The sequence below is a fragment of the Zootoca vivipara genome, chromosome 12, assembly GCF_965207765.1.
Source record: "Zootoca vivipara chromosome 12, rZooViv2.hap1.1, whole genome shotgun sequence".
Classification (NCBI taxonomy): Eukaryota; Metazoa; Chordata; class Lepidosauria; order Squamata; family Lacertidae; genus Zootoca; species Zootoca vivipara.
In genome coordinates this window covers 40,729,020-40,750,522 of record NC_142595.1, presented here as the reverse complement: position 1 = coordinate 40,750,522, position 21,503 = coordinate 40,729,020, and the positions used below count along the sequence as shown (strand labels likewise).

The 21,503-nt window shown below is 46.4% G+C and overlaps 1 protein-coding gene across 1 annotated transcript; it reads left to right on the top strand.

Moving 5' to 3' along the window:
• The first annotated feature begins 6,818 nt into the window (after window positions 1-6,818).
• On the top strand, window positions 6,819-19,620 carry SLC39A2 (solute carrier family 39 member 2). The gene is made up of 4 exons (XM_035135056.3): window positions 6,819-7,448; window positions 8,558-8,688; window positions 11,719-11,772; window positions 18,539-19,620. The coding sequence occupies exons 1-4, from the start codon at window positions 7,334-7,336 to the stop codon at window positions 19,133-19,135; spliced, it is 897 nt and encodes a 298-aa protein (XP_034990947.1). The 5' UTR covers window positions 6,819-7,333; the 3' UTR covers window positions 19,136-19,620.
• Window positions 19,621-21,503: the final 1,883 nt, after the last annotated feature.

Genomic DNA, 21,503 nt, shown 5'->3' with positions numbered 1-21,503 from the left:
CATGGGCGGAAGAATGTGGTTCTAAATGGAATTCGTGGGTGTGAGCCTGAAACAAGGAGCTGGTAGATCTCTAGTTTTGGTCCAGGGCTGAAGGGTGTGATCTTGACTCTTGGTTTCATTCTCAGCTCTGGAAATAAATTAGAGGTTTAAAATAGGGCTAGGAGGGATCCTGGATTCAGTTCCTTGTTTTGGAATTGGGGCAGAGAGTGGAGAAGAGCCAAGGGTGTGGGAGCTGGGATTCCTGAGGTGTGCAAACAACTCAAGGCTGTGTGCTGGAATTAATGTATGATTAGGTGATTTATAAAAAAAAAATCAAAATAATAATAATCCTGTCTTCTACTGGTGTTCACGCTCCCAAAGTGGCTTAGCAACAGATAAGAAAATATAACAAAGTTTATATAGAGCAACAACATTAAACTAAGAGCAGCAGGCTGCACAGATGTTACTTGCCCAGAGATGGAAAGAAGACAAAGTTCCCACCAGAGAAGAGTGGCAGATGAAGTTAATGGACTATGCTGAAATGGCTAAAATGACTGGAAGAGTCAGAAATCAAGATAACAAGGAAAGGGAAAAATTTATAACTTAACCTTAAGGACCATTATAAACAGTTAAAATTGTTAGTAGGATTGGAATATCACTTGTAGTTTAAGGTTGAATTCTGGACATAATGGAAGAGGTATTGGATTATCATAAAAGAAGCGGGAGGAAAGGATTACTGTAATAAGGCCCACAAAGAGGAGGATGGAAGTCCTTGGAATCTTGTTTTTATGATATATTTCTGTAAGATTTTAATTCGAAAAACCAAATAAATTTTATTTAAAAAATAAAGTAAGAGCAGCAGATGGTGTGTGATAAAAAGGATACAGGCACGGTGTCATAAAATTATTACAAACCAAACTGGAACCGAGCTCAGTTTTTAAGGCTCTTGTAAAAGTCAGGAAATAGGTTTCCATATTTATCTCCCTCAAGTCCCTGTCCATGGTACTTAATGACATTAAAGGTCTCAGCAGTAGACCAGAGAAGAGCGCCAGGGTTCAGGTTCAGGCAGGTACAGGTGAGTGGATTGACCTTCAGGTAGCTGGTTTCAAACCATATAGGGCTTCTCAGATTACTACTGCCTTACTGAAGCTAAGGAGGTCTTGCTCTGGTCAGTGCCTGGGTGCTTTGGGTTTCATGATGGGAAAAATGGGCTATAACTGAGTAATAAAGTAATATTTCACTCCTGCTTGCCAAGTCCAGTTTTTCAGCACTTCCTGCCTCGGGCGAAACAGATGAACTTGGTTCTTTGCTCAAGGTTCACAGCCCATGTGTTGTGAGTTTCTTCAGGAAGCATCCCGAGACTCTGGAATGTGCAAGTGGCCCCACTGACTCAGGTTGCAATCCTGGGCATCCTTTATAAAACCACCTAACTCTCGTCACTAGGGCATACTGTTGAGTTCCAATCTTCTGAGCCAAGCAGATGGAAGAGTCCGTCCTGGCAGCTATGCTTTAATGCGCCACCAGGGGGAAGTCTATGATCCTGCTTCTAAATTCTATCTCAAGAGCTTGGCTACAAGGCCAGGCTCATGTTTTAAGGCCCATTAAAATAAGGGCAGGCTTCATTCTCATTGCGGAGTGAGTGATCTGAGAAAAAGGTGCATGGACCAGAGAGCTTCACCCAGCTGGTCGTTGGGAAGAGTGCAGAACAGTTTGTTATACCTGTACTGGGCCCTGCCAGGTGGTAGGTTGTCAATTGCTAAGGCAGCCTGGAATTGCATTGTGGGAAAATGACACCCTCCCAGCATCACTGGTCCCTCGTGCGCCAGGATGAAGGGAGGCCTCCCAGAGTGGCTGGGGAAACCCAGCCAGATGGGCGGGGTATAAATAATAAATTATTATTATCTTGTGACTGGCTCTAGGTCAGAGTGAGCAAAGTAGCTCAGCAGTCATGCAGGTGCTTTGCATGCAAATCTCTATAGTTCACCTGCATTTAGAGCTGGCAATGCACCATTTCAAAAACCCTGCAGAGGCCTGCCAACCAGTGTAGTCAACCCAAAATCACTACATTTTATATCCCATCTTCTATGGAGTTGCCACACAAAGGATTTCTTGCTGATCTCTTCTCTGGGCACCAACTAGTCTCAGACCTACTCAGCATCACTGGGACTTTTGCATCCTGTGTTCTGCATCATGTAGACCACAGGTGTGTTTTGCAAAAGGAGGGACAACTCAGAATACCTCTGCTTGCAAATTCTTATGATGTGAACAGAGTTCCAGAGCCCCCCACCCCCTCCCATCCAGACTGCCCTGGTTCAGCTCATGATTTGAACATGGGGGGGGGGGAATCCACCGCCCACTGCCATTTCCCCCTCTGGAACACAGGTTGATTCCTCATACTAAGTCAAGGGGAGGGGAAAAAAATCTAGCTCAGTATTTGACTGGTTATTTCCCACTTGGTCTACTGCTTTGCGCTCTACATAGGGCTACCTTTGAAGGTGACCTAGAAACTATAACTACAGTGGTGCCTCGCAAGCCGAATTTAATTCGAGTCAATTAGTTTTGTGAAAAATTCGTCTTGCGAATCGTGGTTTCCCATAGGAATGCATTGAATTTTTTTTTTTGGCCCATAGGAACGCATTAATTAAATTTCAATGCATTCCTATGGGAAACTGCGATTCGCAAGATGAATTTTTCGCAAAATGAATTCGTCTTGCAAGTCGCCATCAGATCGCAAGACACATTCGTCTTGCAAAAAATTCGTCTTGCAGGGCATTCGTCTTGCGAGGTACCACTGTAATCCAGAAGGTGGCAGCTAGACTGGTGGCTGGGAGCGGCCGTCTAGACCATATTACATCGGTCCTGAAAGACCTGCACTGGCTCCCAGTACATTTCCGAGCACAATTCAAAGTGTTGTGGTGGTGGTGACCTTTGAAGCCCTCAACTGCCTCAGCCCAGTATACCTGAAGAAGCGTCTCCACCTCCATCGTTCAGCCCAGACACTGAGCTCCAGCTCTGAGGTTCCCTTCCTGCAAGAAGTGAGGTTGCAGGGAACCAGGCAAAGGGCCTTTTCAGTAGTGGCGCCTGCCCTGTGGAACACCCTCCCACCAGATGTCAAGGAAATAACTATCTGACTTAAAGAAGACATCTGAAGGTAGCCCTGTTTAGGGATTTTTTAAATGTTATATCGCCTTATTATTATTATTATTATTATTATTATTATTATTATTATTATTATTATTATTATATTAATATTCTGTTGGGAGCCGCCCAGAGTGGCTGGGAAAAGGAGAGGCCTCCATCCTGGCACACCAGGGACCAGTGATGCTGGGAGGGTGTAATTTCTTCCCTTGACCTTCCACTTTACCAAACAGGTTTACTGGGTCTATATATTTGAAATGTGGTTTTGTGTAATTTAGAATGACGCCCAGAAGTAGCAATTTCCATCACAAAAGAAACCCTTTCATGTTTTTTTCTTTCATCACTGCTTTAGTTCACTTCCTTGTCTTTAGAATGTCTTTCCCAGCCATTGCAAAGTTGTGCAATAGCAGGAAAAATTGTTTCCAAAAACCCCATGCATTTTTATGCTACTCCTTGTTGTTGTGCAGTTTGCAGAATAGGAAAAACTGAAAATCCTGGGGGCGGGGAGGACAGAATGGTGACTTAATACAAGGGGGAGGAAACCTCCAGTCCTCCAGATGTTGCAGAACAACGTCCATCATCCCTTGACCTTTTGCTGTGGTGGCTGGAGCTGATGGGAGTTGGTAGCCCAATAATATCAGGGAGCCCAGTGATTCGTTCTCTCTGTCTCTCTGTGTCTCTCTCTCTCTCTCTCTCTCTCTCACACACACACACACACGTCAAAGGAAATCACTACAGTGGTACCTCGGGTTACATACCTGATTCGTTCCGGGGTGCGGTTCGTAACCCGAAAAGTATGCAGGGCCGGCTCTAGGTAGACCCCCGGTGGTGCAGGGCGCCAGGCTGGTAGGCAGGGCGCCATTCGGCAAAGCCGCGCGGAAACCATGCTGCGCCCTGCGGGGGGGGGGGGCGCCGGAGTGATCTCAGCCCCTCAGCACCAGGGCGCGCGACCTGCTCGAGACTGCCCTGAAAGTACGTAACCCGAACAAGCGCAAAAGCGTTCTTCTGTGCATGCGCGGACTGCGCAGAATGCTTCTGTGCATGCGCAGACCGCGCACACAGCAAAAATACTTCTGGGTTTGGGGAGTACACAACCCGAAAGTATGTAACCCAAAGCAAACATAACCCAAGGTATGACTGTACTTTTCAAGTGCAATGTTAAAATAAGCAAAGGGTGCCCCTATTTCAAGTCCTGAAACCAATGATTGTGTATTTTTTTAAAAAAACAATAATATAAATAAATCTTCATTCCAGATACAATTGGTTCTCTGCTATAAGGCTTTTGGAGGAGCAATATTTGCTTTAAGCAAATGGCTCATGGCTATGTTTTATTTAGTGCTAGGTCAGTGCACATACCTGCAGTCCATTCTGGCATTCACAGTTCCTGCCCGTAGAAAAAGAGAGCAGTGCTGGGAGAACCCCATTTATCTCTCCTACTCTCAAGCATGTCTCATTCCAGCCTTAATCTCACCTGCTGGTGCTGTTGTGAGCCAAAGGACTTTGGGTGCAAAAACGCGGGCCTCTGGTCTCCGCTTGAGAGTCCTTTTGTAGATTTATTTCCTTGGCTTCAGACAGTGGGGGGAAAGTTCCGTGTTTTTCCTAGCTGTGGTGGAGTAATGAGGAAGCTAATGTAGCAATCCAAACTTGTTGGTTTGCTCTCAATGAAACCAAGTTTGAAAAGCGAAGGCTCGTGGGTGTGGCTCCAGCCAGCCTGTCAAACCAGTCTTGGAGCTGGCAGGCAAAATAAAGGCAGGTGGGATAGCCTAGTTAGCTCCGGCCAGAATTAGCACAAAGGGTCTTTATCTTGAACTGTGTCAGTATCTTGAATAGCTCAGGCTCCTGAACTAAAGTTGCCTCATTTGGTTGATTATTGCATAACCTCAACAAAATAGATCTTACCGATTTAGTACAAGGGTGGGGGTTCTGTGGCCCAACTGTTGCTCGACTCCCAGCTCCCAGCAGCCCCAACATGGATGGAATCTTGCTGCTCCACTGTTCCACATTTACAGGGCCACCAAAAGGCAGGGTAGAAGGAGGGGGAAGTCCAAGATGGGCCAAATACCAAATTCACAGCCCTGCCAGTCTTACACCATTCTCGCAGAAGAGGGATATACCATCCATTTCTGTCCTGGGGGTTCTTAGGGGAGGAACATTTCCTATATTAGCTCCAGGATGGGTTTTGTAAGCCTCCCTCAGTCCATGCCGAGGTGTGCCTCTTTTTCCCGTCTCCTTTGTGGCATCAGAGCAGTGGGGGAGGAGAAGGGATGGTTTTGGAGCCAGAATAAGGGGGGCTCTGGGGTGGGTCTCCTTGAGTGGGCAGAAGTGGGCCCCTGTTTGTTTCTACCCCCTGCCCCCAGTGCAGGTGCTCAACACCGTAGGAGACAGGTGCCCAGCAGTGGAGGGGGATCATAAACCCAAGGGCTCAGAACTCACACACACACACCACTGATCAGTATTCAGGAGGGCCCAAGAGCATCTGTCCAGCACGATCTACATGACTAAAGCTGACCAAAAGTCCAGAGATAGCATTAATACCCATTTACGATGGGGTGGAAGGTTCACGGGCTATGAAGGACTTGCTCGCAAATTTATTGACTGCTGCACAAATTATTATAACCAGGAAGAGGAAGGGGCAAGCAGAATATAACATGGAAGAATGGTATAAAGAGGTGTGGGATATCGCTATTAATGATAAATTAACATGTGCCATTAAGGTAAGTTGGGGAATATGCAGGAGAAATGATTTTGAGGAGATATGGAGGGTGTTTGTAGAATTTGTACTGTTAAAACAGAAAGGGGCCAAACCATCGCAAGAGGTGTTGAAATTTTGGGAGGGTGGAGAGTTAACAACGGAATGGTCTCGGTGGTTTTTTGGAAGACAATTCTTCAGCATCAACTTCGTTGGACTGGTCATGTTGTGCGGATGCCTGATGATCGTCTTCCAAAGCGGCTACTCCATTCCGAACTTAAAAATGGAAAGCGTAATGCTGGTGGTCAACAAAAGAGGTTTAAAGACTGTCTCAAGGCAAATCTTTAAAAATGTAGTATAAACACTGACAACTGGGAAACAATGGCCTGCGAGTGCTCCTATTGGAGAACAGCCTTTACCAAAGGTGTCATGGGCTTTGAAGAAACTCGATCTCAGGACGCAAGGGAGAAACGTGCTAAGAGGAAGGCACGCTTGGCAAATCCACACCGTGATAAACTGCCTGCCTGAAAACCAATGTCCCCACTGTGGAAGAACGTGTGCATCCAGAATTGGCCTCCACAGTCACTTACGGACCCATTGTTAAAATTGTGTTTATGGAAGACAATCTTGTGCTTGTTTTTCCCTCTCTTCCCCCTTATCCACATCTGAAGTAAAACGTGAAAGGTGCAGCTATTGAGACCCACGCACTTGTTAGCCTTGAGCTGCGGGCTGGAAAGCAATCTTCAGCTAGATCAATAGACTCCCATTTTTTTAATGAGCATTTCTTATCGAGAATTCAAGGTGGAGCCCTCGACTGTGGCTGCTGTGGCCCAGTGACCTTAAAATTAATGACTAAACGATCGCTTGTAGACTGTTTATTGTAAATGAAATTGCACGTTTACATCGTTTACATAATGAAGGGGAGGGGATGGGATGGGACAACACCAAAGTGGGCGGGCGGCTTTCTGGAGTATCGGGGTGATTACTCACTCCCTAGAAGGCGGCTAGGATTAGACCGAGGTTGGATGGAAGCAGGAATCTGATGAGGGAGGTAGAAAAGAGAAGGAAGGAAGGTGGAATGGAAGAGAGAACATCTGCAGGACAAGAGGCCAGAAAGCTAGATCAATGAGGGAAATAGCAGAGGGTAAGGAACAAGGGAACAAGGTGGGGAGTAGAAGACTCCATGAAATATATCTAGAAGGCAGAGGTTGAAGACAGCACCATACACCCAACTGCTGCTGGAACATCTAGTTGCTTTTGATCTTGTTATATATGGATGCTCAGTTCATGAAGACTCCATAGTGTGAGGCTCTCTTCCTGCTCTTTCCGCCACCCATACTTCCAAAGGGGGGGAAGCTTTATTGCACCAGAAGAGTGTGAAGAGAGGTGGATTTCTCTGTTTGGGACTAGTTACTAACGCTCGTAAGACGTCTTGAAATCAGACCAGCCTGGAAAGTGTCCAGAGATACGACGGAGAAGCCTTTGCCTCTCCTCCCTGTGTGATTTTCCCTACCCTACGCTGCAGAGATGGATCAATTGTTGGAGGTCAAGATCGGCTGCCTGGCAGGTCTGCTGGTGGTCACGCTCATTTGTGGCCTCATCCCGGCGCAGGTTAAATGGTTCCAGAGCAACATGGCCAGAGGTGAGCAGTCGATGGAAGGGATTGGAGTGGGTATGGCCTGATCTTCAGAGGGGCTTGATGCAATGTGACTGTCAGAACTTGTGCAGGAGTGCAAATAATGTGCTGTGCAACACCAGGAAGTCTTGAGACCTCAGCTTTGTTGTTAACTCTCTGTTGTTGTTGTTTAGTCGTTTAGTGGTTTAGTCATGTCCGACTCTTCGTGACCCCATGGACCAGAGCACGCCAGGCACTCCTGTCTTCCACTGCCTCCCACAGTTTGGTCAGACTCATGTTGGTAGCTTCGAGAACACTGTCCAACCATCTCATCCTCTGTCGTCCCCTTCTCCTAGTGCCCTCAATCTTTCCCAACATCAGGGTCTTTTCCAGGGAGTCTTCTCTTCTCATGAGGTGGCCAAAGTATTGGAGCCTCAGCTTCACAATCTGTCCTTCTAGTGAGCACTCAGGGCTGATTTCCTTAAGCATGGATAAGTTTGATCTTCTTGCAGCCCATGGGACTCTCAAGAGTCTCTTCCAGCACCATAATTCAAAAGCATCAATTCTTCAGCGATCAGCCTTCTTTAAGGTCCAGCTCTCACTTCCATACATCACTACTGGGAAAACCATAGCTTTAACTATACAGACCTTTAACTCTCTAGGTAGCCATATATTGAGGTGGGTCCCTCTTTACCACTCTTGATCTTTCTGTTGAATGAATGCTCACATGTTCCTTTTACAGATTAGCGTTCCTTCTACTTCCACACCCAGAATAAGCAAACAGGGCTTAAGCGAGCTGAACAAGAGAATTGGCTCTGTTAAAAAACACTACATTTCATGGGGCAAAAAGCTCTATCCATGGTGCTGGAACTGAAAGGGTGCTTTAAACCTCCAGATTATCTCTTGATGCTGGTGGACCTTGAACTCTTGAGCATGCACTGAATTCTGAGCATGTAATACTACTCCTTTATTAGTAGTATTAGTATGGGTTATTATCCTGCCTTTCAGGAACCAAATCTATGCAAGGTGGCTTATATTAAGATATATTTTTAAGACATGGATTGGCAGCTTCTTCTCTGTTTGACAAACTGTACATTTGACATAATCCTCCATATTCTGTCCTGCATCTCTTCTAGGGAAGCATCGGCGCATCCTCAGTTGCATAGGCTGTTTTGCCGCCGGAGTGTTCCTTGGCGCCTGCATTATGCACATGGTGGCCGACGCACTGGGGGACATCCAGGAGGAACTGAAAAAGAGACGGCAGCAGGTGAGTGCCATCACAGCAGTCTCTTAAATCAGTGTGCCAGTGTGGTGTAGTGGTTAAAAGTGGTAGACTCATTATCTGGGGAACCGGGTTTGTGTCCCTGCTCCTCCACATGCAGCTGCTGGGTAACCTTGGGCTAGTCACACTTCTTTGAAGTCTCTCAGCCCCACTCACCTCACAGAGTGTTTGTTGTGGGGGAGGAAGGGAAAGGAGAATGTTAGCCGCTTTGAGACTCCTTAGGGTAGTGATAAAGCGGGATATCAAACCCAAACTCTTCTTCTTCTTAAATCTGAATTCCACTGCAATTAATTTGGATGGGCCACAGGAACAACCTCTGCTTTATATGCAGAAAGTCTGAGCTTCAGTCCATAGCATCTTCAGTTAAAAAAAGATCATGGGAGATACCACTGTCTGAGACCCTGGAGGCTACTGCCAGTCAGAGCAGACCAGTGTTCTTCAACCTTGAGTCCCTATATGTTGTTGGACCACAACTCCTCTTATTCTCATCCAGTTTAGCCAAGGTTGAACATTGTTGTTGTGGTTGTTTAGTCGTTTAGTCATGTCTGACTCTTTGTGACCCCATGGACCAGAGCACGCCAGGCACTCCTGTCTTCCAGTGCCTCCTGCAGTTTGGTTGAACATTAGGAGAGACGATACTGGACAAGCTTAAACCACTAACCCGGCTTTGACCTTGGCTGAATTGTACAACTGGACTTCAGTGTTCCATGCTTTAGTAAATAACTGTTTGGACCAATGTAACACACTGTACAGGGACGTGGGTGACGCTGTGGGTTAAACCACAGAGCCTAGGGCTTGCCGATCAGAAGGTCAGCAGTTCGAATCCCCGTGACGGGGTGAGCTCCTGTTGCTTGGTCCCAGCTCCTGCCAACCTAGCAGTTCGAAAGCATGCCAAAGTGCAAGTAGATAAATAGGTACCACTACAGCAGGAAGATAAATGGCGTTTCCGTGTGCTGCTCTGGTTTGCCAGGAGCAGCTTTGTCATGCTGGCCACATGACCTGGAAGCTATATGCTGGCTCCCTCGGCCAATAATGCGAGATGAGCGCCACAACCCCAGAGTCGGTCACGACTGGACCTAATGGTCAGGGGTCCGTTTATCTTTACCTTTACCTTTAACCCACTGTACATGGGGCAGCCTTTGTTTTTGTTTTTAAAATTTTTAACTTTATTGTACAAAAAATAATACAAAAATGATACATCTACATACAAACCTACCAAACCGTACAACACACAAAGAATGGACAAAGATTAATACATACACTTACCCATACACAATACACACATACCGTACCTAAAGAACTAATATTTATAATATATTCAATTTTTTTCTTCTAAGTTTAAAATCCAAAGAAACATATCTAACCTTCAAGATGGAAAAAGAAAAGTTTAGAGAGAAAAGGATAAAGAAAGGAGATAGATTGTAGGGGAAAGTAAAAAAAGAAAAAGGAAGAAAAGAAAAAGAAGATAAAAAAGAGGGGGGAAAGGGAAGACAAGGAAGAAAAAGAAAAACAAGGCTTTATTGACTGACTCAACAGTCATCTCTTATCAAAATTCATTACATCCTCTATCACTTCCTCCACACTATACACAGGGATTTACCCTTCGGTATTTTTACATATTGTCCTCTGTTTGCCCGTCATAATCACGTTCACACTTATACTTAATCATAACCACATAATCTAAATCATAGTCACATTATCATAAGTTCTATGAAAGAAGGAAAAAAAACTTTCTAAATTTCTTGTATATATTCCTGCATAGTTATTCTAAACACAGCCACGTTTTATTTCCCACTCCTATTTTCCTTAAATAATCGTTTAGGCATTCCCACTGTTTTTTGATTCTATCTCTAGGTTTTTTCCGTACCAAGTCTGTTAATTTGGCTAGTTCTAGGTATTCGCAAAGTTTATCAATCCATTCTCCTCTCGTTGGTATTCTTGGCTCTTTCCAGGTTTTCGCAAGTAGCGTCCTTGCCGCTGTTGTTGCATATAAATATATATCTTCCTAATCTCGGGGTATGTCATTGTTCATGATTCCTAATAAATATGCTTCTGCTTTCTTACCGTACGAGGTTTTAATTAATTTTTGAATTTCCTGGTGAATCATCTCCCAAAATGATGGGGCAGCCTTTGAAGATGGTATGGAAATGTCAGCACAGAACATGTTACCAACAATCTGAATGGGACTGGCCATTATAAATGTATTGCACAGGTTTTGTTTGGTTGTGGGTTTTGTTTTGTTTTTGGGGCTTTCACTGCTTCATCTGACTTGTCCAATTCAGAATACTGGGTTTTTCTAACCTATAAAGCTGGTTTAAGACCTAAAAGATCACTTCTTCCTGGATGTACCTCCCTTCATCACAAGGTCATGAATAGAGTCCCTTCTTCTAAAAGTGCCTGCACACTATGAAGTGAACAACTGTCCATGAACGCTTATGCCAGGGGTTCCTAAACTGTGATCCATGGACCACCCATGGTCCACGAGCTTCATTCAGGTGCTCCATGGCGTATCTGTAAAAATGCAATCAGAAATCATTCAGCATCTATCAGAGCACACTGTAACTTCTACACCAGGCAGAAAAATCATTAAGTAGCCCATCAAGACCACCAGCAATTTTCAAGTGGTCCAAGGAGGGGAAAGTTTGGGAACCACAAGCTTATGCCATAATAAATTTAAGACTCTCTCATTTTGATACAAGAGATTAACACAGCTACCCCTTTGGAAATTGTTCTAATAATTAGGGGTACTGTTGCACTGGGATTGGGAAAGCAACAACAAGAGGCCTTAGAAAATGATGATGATGATGATGATGATGATGATGATGATGATGATGATATTGTTTGTAACATGTAAAAGAAGTTCATGGTTCCAAAACTTGACAGATCTTCAAGATCTGAGCTCCCACTGCTTGAATAGAGAGGAAACTTGATTCTACCACCATAATAGCCAATGAGTGTGAACCATTCTTATCCCCAAAATGTTTCCAACTCAGCTGTTTCTTTCTTTTCCCCCAGGGAGCTTCTATGCATAAGCAGAACAGCACCTCTGAAGGTGATGATGATGATGAGGTATGTTTCCCCTTGTTTGAACACTGTTCTTCTCCCACCTTTGAGATTGCTGATCAGGTTAGCTTTGGATAGGCACGAACTGCCATTGTGATCAATTATGGATTATTTATTTTGGTACCTTGGGTATTGGCGGGGGAGTTGAAAAAGCTTTTTATCCATCTTCTGACTATCCTCCAGGGAATGGGGCTGTGAATTGGGGTACAGGATCCACACAGTCAAGGATTTTGTTTTCTAGTCAGCTGCAAAAGGCTCTCAAATTTTGCAAGAGTGTATGGGGTGAGATAGTTGATTAAGATCTCAAGCTTGGCCTCTGCATATTTCACAATCTTTTAATGACTGTTCTAATCTTGCTTGGCTCATGTCTTGATTTTGGTTACTTATTTAACGATCTGCGGACAGAACCATAAACAAACCTTTGAAAACACTTACCTTGAATGTTACACTCCCTTGTAAAATTTTGTTATGGTTATAGTTGTGTTTGCATTTTTGCATTTTCGAACTTAATTGCTTCCTGCTGTGAGGAGTTTCTTAAAACTGCAGAGCAAGATACAAAGGCATATATATCTGTCTGTCTATCCATCTATGAAGAAAATAGACTGGGGATGCGGGTGGCACTGTGGTCTAAACTACGGAGCCTCTTGGGCTTGCTGATCAGAAGGTTGGCAGTTCGAATCCATGCGATGGGGTGAGCTCCCGTCACTCTGTCCCAGCTCCTGCCAACCTAGCAGTTCGAAAGCATGCCAGTGCAAGTAGATAAATAGGTACCGCTGTGGTGGGAAGGTAAACGGCATTTCCGTGCACTCTGGTTTCCATCACAGTGTTCCATTGTGCCAGAAGCGGTTTAGTCATGCTGGCCACATGACCCAGAAAGCTGTCTGTGGATGAATGCCAGCTCCCTCGGCCTGAAAGTGAAATGAGCACCGCAACCCCATAATCACCTTTGCCTGGACTTAACCGTCCAGAGGTCCTTTACCTTTTTAAACTTTTTTTTTTTTAGACCTGCCAGCTTGCTGGGCAAGTCACTAGCTCTCAGTTCAGTCTGGCTCACAGGGTTGTTGCTGATCCTATATAATAAAGTGCAAGTGTCTCTGCGTCCAGATTCCCTGTGTCCCTGTGTCCGCGCTACTGCGCATGTGCCCCACGGACACAGGGATTGGACACAGAGACACTTGCTCGTGCGCCCAGGACACTCTCATGGCAACTGGCTCTCGCTGAGGCTCCCTGGCCGGGTCCCGCCGGACCGAGCCTCACATGCCCGCCGCCGCCCTCCTTCCCCGCCCACCCGCGTTAGCAGCCACTGCGGCGGGAAGAGTTTGCAGCTCTTTCCCCCACACCTCCGTCTCTCTTTTCTCGGCCGGCTCCCTCAAGCGCAGGCGCTGCCATTGCGGCCGCAGGGAGCTCCGGCACTGCCAGGCAGGAGCCCCGCCTCACGTGAGGGGAGCCTTTGCCTCAGAGGGGAAAGGCGGGAAGAAAAAACACAAAGAAGGAAAGAGGGCTCTGCACGGTGGAGGAGGAGGAGGAGGAGGAGGAGGAGGAGGAGGAGGAGGAGGAGGAGGAGAGGGTAAGGAAGTGTGTGGGGGTATCTTCCTTCCTTCTCTCTCTCTCTCTCTCTCTCTCTCTCTCTCTCTCTCTCTCTCAGAGGCGGGGAGCCGGAGTCGTCCCCCTCGCTCGGTCGTGGCTGGCGGCCCGCCCTGCTTCTCGCTGCACCCCGCCGGGCAGGTCTACTCGGGAGGAAGCGGGCTTCAGAAGGCTGCCTCCCCTTCTCCTCCCAGACGCAGCAGCCAATCGCAGAGAGGGAGGGAAGGCCGCGGCCCCGCCATTCCTCACATGTTCTAGCGCCCGTTTACTGAACGGGCTGAATGACACTAGTATATATATAATTAAAACATTAAATTTATATAAAATATTAAATTTGTATATCGCCCTTCATCCAAAGATCACAAGGTGGTTCACAACATATTATTAGGGTAATATGGAAAGGGGGAAGAGCCATGTATGCTACCTTGAGCTCTTTGAGGGAAGGAATGGATACATATGTGAAAATCAAATTTAAAAAGAGGGCTGCCATTGTGTACCTGATGATGGGAACACAGCCAGTTCCGATACATTCACCAAACGGTGAGCTGAAACGCATTTTATTGTATTTTATTTTACTTACTATTTATTTAAATTTTTATATCCCAAGGAGCTTAGGGTGGTGTATGTTTTTATCCCCCTCCCCCGAAGCTCTCAATTTTTTCATTGCAAGAACTCTGTGAGGTCGGTTAGGCTGAAAGACTGTGATTTGACTTTTTGACCAAGTGTGGATTTGAACACTGGTCTCCCCGGGACGCAGGTGGCACTGTGGGTTAAACCACAGAGCCTAGGGCTTGCCGATCAGAAGGCCGGCGGTACGAATCCCTGCGATGGGGTGAGCTCCCATTGCTTGGTCCCTGCTCCTGCCAACCTAGCAGTTCAAAAGCAGGTCCAAGTGCAAGTAGATAAATAGGGACCGCTCTGACGGGAAGGTAAACGGTGTTTCCATGCACTGCTCTGATTTGAGAGAAGCGGCTTTGTCATGCTGGCCACATGACCTGGAAGCTGTACTCCGGCTCCCTCGGCCAATAATGCGAGATGAGCGCTGCAACCCCAGAGTTGTCTGCAACTGGACCTAATGGTCAGGGGTCCCTTTACCTTTACTGTACCTCCCAGGTCCCACGCCTTGCTTCTGTTTTCCACACCTCTCACCTCTCTTTCGAAACCCAAGTTTTGTGAGCACATTTTTTTCCTCCCTTCAGGGAGGTGGTGTTGCAATCTAAGGCTAAGAAGCTGCCAAAACAACCTCGGTCCAGTTGAGAAATCCTGCGGTGGCCCTTGATTGCCACCTGGTGGTGCAACTTTAATTTAAAACAAAACAAAACCAGGAACCATGAAAAGCTCCATGAAGACTTGAGCACCTCTTAGGTTTAGATAAAGTCCCTGGGTAAATGAATAGAAGACCAAAAAAAAACCAACCCCTACCTGGTTTTATAAAACACACATGTGCAGAAACTGCACCATAAATGGAATACGTAGCTTCCAATACTGTTTGCCCTGAGGTACCCTGTTTCTCCAAAAATAAGACGTAGCCATAAAATAAGCCATAGCAGGATTTTTAAGCATTCAAGGAATATAAGCCATGTCCCAAAAATAAGACATAGTGATAGGCGCAGCAACAATGCTGGCCACAGCAGGAGGAGGAGGGAAAAAACAGACATCCCCTGAAAATAAGCCATAGTGTGTGTTTTTTGAGGAAAAATAAATATAAGACGGTGTCTTATTTTCAGAGAAACACAGTATGTAAAGTTGCTGTTTGAGAAATAACATGTCTGAAACCCCAAACTGGGTTTGCGTGCCGAGGCACCCCAGAAAATTCCCCCCAATAACTCAGACAGACACATTATTTTAGTTTTTGTTTTTTCGCCACAACTTTATTCAAATTACAAATTAATTTGAGTGTTGGCCTTAGGCTTTGGTTAATCTTCTGCCCCACGGTGGGACAGGACCAGCTCTGACTTCCTATGGTAGGAAAGTCAAGTAAACACCCCATGGTGGAGGAGATAGCTGAGACCAGGCCATCTCCCCCACCAGAAATGTTCCCCAAGGCTCGTGCTCTGTATTGGCCCCAGCCTCGCACCATTGCGGGGGTGTAAGGACGAGAGCCCCGGAGCCCCAGGATTCCTTTAACGGAATACTTCTATAAGAGCAACACTGAGGGGCATGCACCTCCATGCGATGCCCCTCCCAAACTCATCAACCAAAGCCTAACCGCCAACCTAACAAGTTGTGACTATTGCTAAGCAGTAGACGAAAAACCAGATGGCAACAGCCAATCAGCCAAATGGAAAAAAATTCCTACTGGCCCCTGAATACAGGCGGCGCCATAGCAAGGTCACTCTAAACCAGCAAAGAAAAGGAGGTGGGCGGGAGGGAGATTCAAAATCACTAGCCAGGATAAGCTGAACTTGGAAACGCTGAGTACTTAAGCATTCGCCCTGTCAATCAAGAAATGGATACTTGCAATTTAGCCCAGCAACACTCAGCTCTCCAATCATCTTCTTCCTTTTAGTTTAGACCCACCCCTTAACACACACACAGGCTTTTCTGCTAGCTTCCGGTCGCAACACTCATTATTCCCTATGGGGTTAATGAGCTTTGCAAAGCTAATGGTGCAGCTTGTGAAATTGTAGCAGGAGAGCATTGCGGGGGGGGGGGGAGTATTTTCATCTACTGGGCTCTATTGGGCAGAAGAGTGGGGAAAGAGAACATTGATGCAACAATTCAATACTGGAATGTGCTATTTTGTATACAATTCCTTTTTTGTGGTTTTTAATTATTACTTTTTGTGTACTTATGTGCATTTTTGAGATTTATTGTTGCTTACGTTACTTAAAATGTGCCTTTTAAAGTATTAGCAGTTGCAGCAGTGTGGCACTTGCATTTTTATACTGATTTTTTTTTGGGGGGGGGGTGGGGATATGTGAAGTTACTTTAAGATCTTTGTTGAAATAAAAAGTTGTAAGCAATATAAATATGCAAGCAAGCAGACCTGGGCCCCATCTGCACTGCAGATATAAAGCGATATCGGGAGTTCCCTGGAAGTGTGTTTGATTGTTCAACCCGGGGTTTGGTCCCCCGTGAGGTGAGGTAAAGCAGCTGTCTTGGGCTGCGGAAGCTCAAGAGAAGGCCCCCCACCCAACAGGGGTCCCACCAACCCGGCCACCTCTTCTGCCACCTTGCCAAAATATTGTAAGATCTTGTTGAAATTGCATGAGAACCCAAGATCTTGCCACACAACCCAGGTAAAGGAAGCAGGTCTGTGGTGGCGCACTGGTCAGCACATTCCCATTTTGCCCCAGGCTGTGAAACAGTGGCATGCCCTCTGGTTCATACCACTTTGGGAATTTTATTTTATTTTATTTTATACCACCCTATACACGGGAGTCTCAGGGCAGTTGACGGAATAAAAGCAAGATATAAAACCACAAAATATATAATAAAAATAAAAAGAACAGGCCATTAGCGCCTCCCCCCCCCCAAAAAAAAGAACCCAACATTTTAAAAGGGCATAGGAGGTCAATCAGATCAACCGAAGGCCTGGTTAAAAATGAACGTATTTTCCCGGTGTATAATGAAGACGGGGAGAGATTTTTGCACCCTCATCTGATCCATCTAGTGAAGCTGAATGTTGGCGGCTAAGAGATTGAGATTGAATCCTGACAAGACAGAAGTACTGTTTGTGGGGGACAGGAAGCGGGCAGGTGTGGAGGACTCCCTGGTCCTAAACGGGATAACTGTGCCCCTGAAAGACCAGGTGCGCAGCCTGGGAGTCATTTTGGACTCATAGCTGTCCATGGAGGCGCAGGTCAATTCTGTGTCCAGGGCAGCTGTCTATCAGCTCCATCTGGTACGCAGGCTGAGACCCTACCTGCCCGCGAACTGTCTCGCCAGAGTGGTGCATGCTCTAGTTATCTCCTGCTTGGATTACTGCAATGCGCTATATGTGGGGCTACCTTTGAAGGTGACCCGGAAACCACAACTAATCCAGAATGCGGCAGCTAGACTGGTGACTGAGAGCGGCCGCCAAGACCACATAACACTGGTCTTGAAAGACCTACATTGGCTCCCAGTACATTTCCGAGCACAATTCAAAGTGTTGGTCTTGACCTTTAAAGCCCTAAACGGCCTCGGTCCAGTATACCTGAAGGAGTGTCTCTACCCCCATCGTTCAGCCCAGACACTAAGATCCAGCGCCGAGGGCCTTCTGGCGGTTCCCTCACTGCGAGAAGCAAAGCTACAGGGAACCAGGCAGAGGGCCTTCTCGGTAGTGGCACCTGCCCTGTGGAACACCCTCCCATCAGAGGTCAGAGAGATAAACAACTACCTGACATTTAGAAAATACCTAAAGGCAGCCTTGTTTTTAATCTGTGATATTTGATGTATTTTAATGTTTGTTGGAAGCCTCCCAGAGCGGCAGGGGAAGCCCAGCCAGATGGGTGGGGTATAAATAATAAATTATTATTATTATTATTATTATTATTATTATTATTATTATTATTATTATTTGCAGAATAGGCAAAAAACATAGCCTTTATTTTATTTTATTTTATTATTTATATATTGAATTTATATACCGCCCTATACCGAGGGGTCTCACGGCAGTTCACAGAATAAAATCAAGATATAAAACAACAAAATACATAATGAAAATAAAAAGAACAACCCAATAGCCCTCCACCCCACCCCAGCCACACACACACACACACACACACACATTTTAAAAGGGCTTAGGATGTAAATCAGATCAACCAAAGGCCTGGTTAAAAAGGAACGTTTTTGCCTGCCGCCTAAAGGTGTATAATGAAGGCTCCAGGCAAACATCCCTGGGGAGAGCATTCCACAGAAGGGGAACCACTTCAGAAAAAGCCCGTTCTCATGTTGCCACCCTCCGGACCTCTCGAGGAGGAGGCACACAAAGAAGGGCCTCAGAAGATGATCTCAGGGCCCGGGTAGGTTCATATGGAAAGAGGCAGTCCTTGAGGTATTGCGGTCCTGAGCCGTTTACTGTAGCTCTGTGGCAGCGGGGAATAGGGGTTTCCTAACAACTCTCAGCACCCATAATAAACGACACTTCCTAGGATTATTTGAGGGAAGCCATGATTATTTAAAGTGGTATGATACTGCTTGAAATGGGCATTGGAGATGGGGCCTTAACACACGTCCAACTCTTTCTCTCCTCCCGTGGCAGATGTACCCATTTGGGGAGCTCGTCATCTCAGCCGGCTTCTTCCTGGTGTTCCTCATTGAGAGCGTGGTGCTCCATTGTTGCCCCAAGGCCGTGCACTCCCATGGCGACCACAACACCGAAGAGGATCAGAAGGACCCACCGGAATCCCACAGCTCTTTCCGGGCCTTCGTGCTGTTCCTGTCACTCTCCTTCCACTCGGTCTTTGAGGGCCTCGCCATCGGCGTCCAAAAGCAGGAGACGGCCGCCATTCAGCTTTGCCTGGCGGTGCTGATCCACAAAGCCATTGTGGTCTTCAGCCTGGCTTTGAAGTTGGTGCAGAGCGGCACACCGGCCCGGTGGAGGTTGCTGTACTTGGTGGTGTTTGCTCTGATGTCTCCCGCTGGCATTGGCGTGGGGATTGGCGTCTCCCTCTACAACAGTGACGGGACCAGCCTGGCTCAGGCTTTGTTGGAAGGGGTGGCAGCGGGGACCTTTCTCTACGTCACCTTCCTGGAGATCCTCCCCTATGAGCTGCGCTCACACGAAAGCCCCCTCACCAAGTTCTTCTTCATTGGGCTGGGCTTCTCCATCATGGCCATCATTGCCATTTGGGCATGAAAGAGTGGCTCTTCTATGTTCTCCATGAAAGCCCGTCACAACGGCACTCATAGACTCTTTCCAGAACCTCCTCTTATCAGCCATGAGGGCTGTCACCTCGGGTGGTGCTATAGATATACATATGTGCTAAGTGAAGCGGAATAACCAGCAACCCACATGGATGAAAATGCAATATATATGAAGCAATGGAGCTTGAGCGAAAAATACATCATTTTTAGCTTTGCTTCCTGAACTACTGGAAATCCACAACCATCAGCACCATATCCTAGCAGCAGTGATAATTAACGCAGCCAAGAGACCTAACACAAGCAATGACATCACTTCTTCCAATCGTTGTGAAAGATGAAATGTACAGTATGTAGGGTCTTCCTGCAAGGAACTCCGGAACAAGTAGGATATTGGCTAAGGGGTAAATGGGACATTTTAAAAGAGGCTGTTGGGTTTTGTGTATGTGGATGGAAATATACACTCAGTGTTTTGTTTTGTTTTGTTACCCTTTTGTGTGTCTTTGGGGAAGGTATGTGTGTGAAGGATGTTCCTACATGTGTGAGGAAGAGTGTGTGTGAGAGAGAGAGGGGGGGGAGAGAGAGGGCGGGGAGAGAGAAGTATCCCACATGGGGTGTGTGTGTGTGTGTGTGTGTGTGTGTGTGTGTGTGTGTGTGTGTGTGTGTGTGTTTATGGTGTCCTGGCTCTCACTGCTAGATGAAGAACTCAAACTTCCAGCTTAGTTTCTACCAAAGGCTTAAATTTTCAGATCAGAATGTTATGTAGGTCAGTTTTCGAGTCATAGAAACCAGGGGGTGCATAAGAGGTTAGAACTAATGGCTAAGCACAAGCCACATGCCCTCTGTGCTCTACTTTTGAAGGTGCTATTGGTGTGGCAGTTGTTCCAAATCTTGGAACTTGGCTTTCAAATGAGCACTCATCCAAGTGATTATGCAAGGCATGCTTTTGCTGCTGCTTACAGCACTGCATCCTTTGAGATGGGGGTGGACTCAAGAGTCTGCTTGGCATCCAACTTATTCCCAGAAGGGAATTTAAACTTGGCTTTGAAGGCTTTAAACTTGGGGTAGCCAATGTTTTGGGAGGCAGGCTCTTCTAACAGCCTGAGAGCCCCTACCCCACCTGCCTATGAGGCTCAGTAAGGCAGTCAGCTGGGAGGGGTACTGCCACTGCTGCACACACACCCATCCCCTACCGCCTGCTCCTCTCCAGCCTCCTTTTGCTCCCCGCGCAGCCTCCAGGCAGCGGGTGTAGGGGAGGCGATGTGTGTGTGGCATTTTCAATTTTGCCTGGAGGGGCAAAATGTCCTGGGCCAGCTCTGGCCAGGTCCTTCCACAGAATCCACATCTCCATCTTCCAGCCCGCTGCATCCAACTTCTGGATCAGACTCCTCTTGGTGTTCTGATTTCAACTGTTCCAGCTTGCTAGGAGCTTCCATGGGATCATCCAACTCTTCACCCATTCCTCCTCAGCACCCAACTACCATCTCCATGTCTCATGACAGTTCCTTCCTTCCTTCCAATCACTGTTGTTGTTGTTTAGTCGTGTCCGACTCTTCGTGACCCCATGGACCATAGCACGCCAGGCACTCCTGTCTTGCACTGCCTCCCGCAGTTTGGTCAAACTCATGTTTGTAGCTTCGAGAACACTGTCCAACCATCTCATCCTCTGTCGTCCCCTTCTTCTTGTGCCCTCCATCTTTCCCAACATCAGGGTCTTTTCCAGGGTGTATTCTCTTCTCATGAGGTGGCCAAAGTATTGGAGCCTCAGCTTGAGGATCTGTCCTTCCAGTGAGCACTCAGGGCTGATTTCCTTAAGAATGGATAGGTTTGATCTTCTTGCAGTCCATGGGACTCTCGAGAGTCTCCTTCAGCACCATAATTCAAAAGCATCAATTCTTCAGCGATCAGCCTTCTTTATGGTCCAACTCTCACTTCCATACATCACTACTGGGAAAACCATAGCTTTAACTATACAGACCTTTGTAGGCAAGGTGATGTCTCTGCTTTTTAAGATGCTGTCTAGGTTTGTCATTGCTTTTCTCTCCAGAAGCAGGCGTCTTTTAATTTCGTGACTGCTGTCCAAGAAAGTAAAATCTCTCACTGCCTCCATTTCTTCCAATCACTACACCACTCTAAAGTATCTACTCTAAAGTAGATAAGGTCCTTAACTGGGTAGTGGGCTATATGCAGGATAGATCCAGGCCCTGTGCTGTTGAGGGTGGGGGTGAGGCAAAAGCAACAGACAGAAGGTCTTCTAATTGCTCAAGCCAGTCAGCGATGTACCTCAGCAATTGTATACTTTGGCCTTGAAGGGGCACCCTTCTTAAGATTGCCATGTGCTTTATTTGAATGAGCAGGGGGGT

What these genes read in the sequence shown, in the direction of transcription:
- SLC39A2 (XM_035135056.3), top strand. Translation starts at nt 7,334, where the DNA reads ATGGATCAATTGTTGGAGGTCAAGATCGGCTGCCTGGCAGGTCTGCTG. An exon ending in CCAGAGCAACATGGCCAGAG is followed by an intron (nt 7,449 to 8,557) that starts GTGAGCAGTCGA and finishes CATCTCTTCTAG; the next exon opens with GGAAGCATCGGCGCATCCTC. An exon ending in AAGGTGATGATGATGATGAG is followed by an intron (nt 11,773 to 18,538) that starts GTATGTTTCCCC and finishes CTCCCGTGGCAG; the next exon opens with ATGTACCCATTTGGGGAGCT.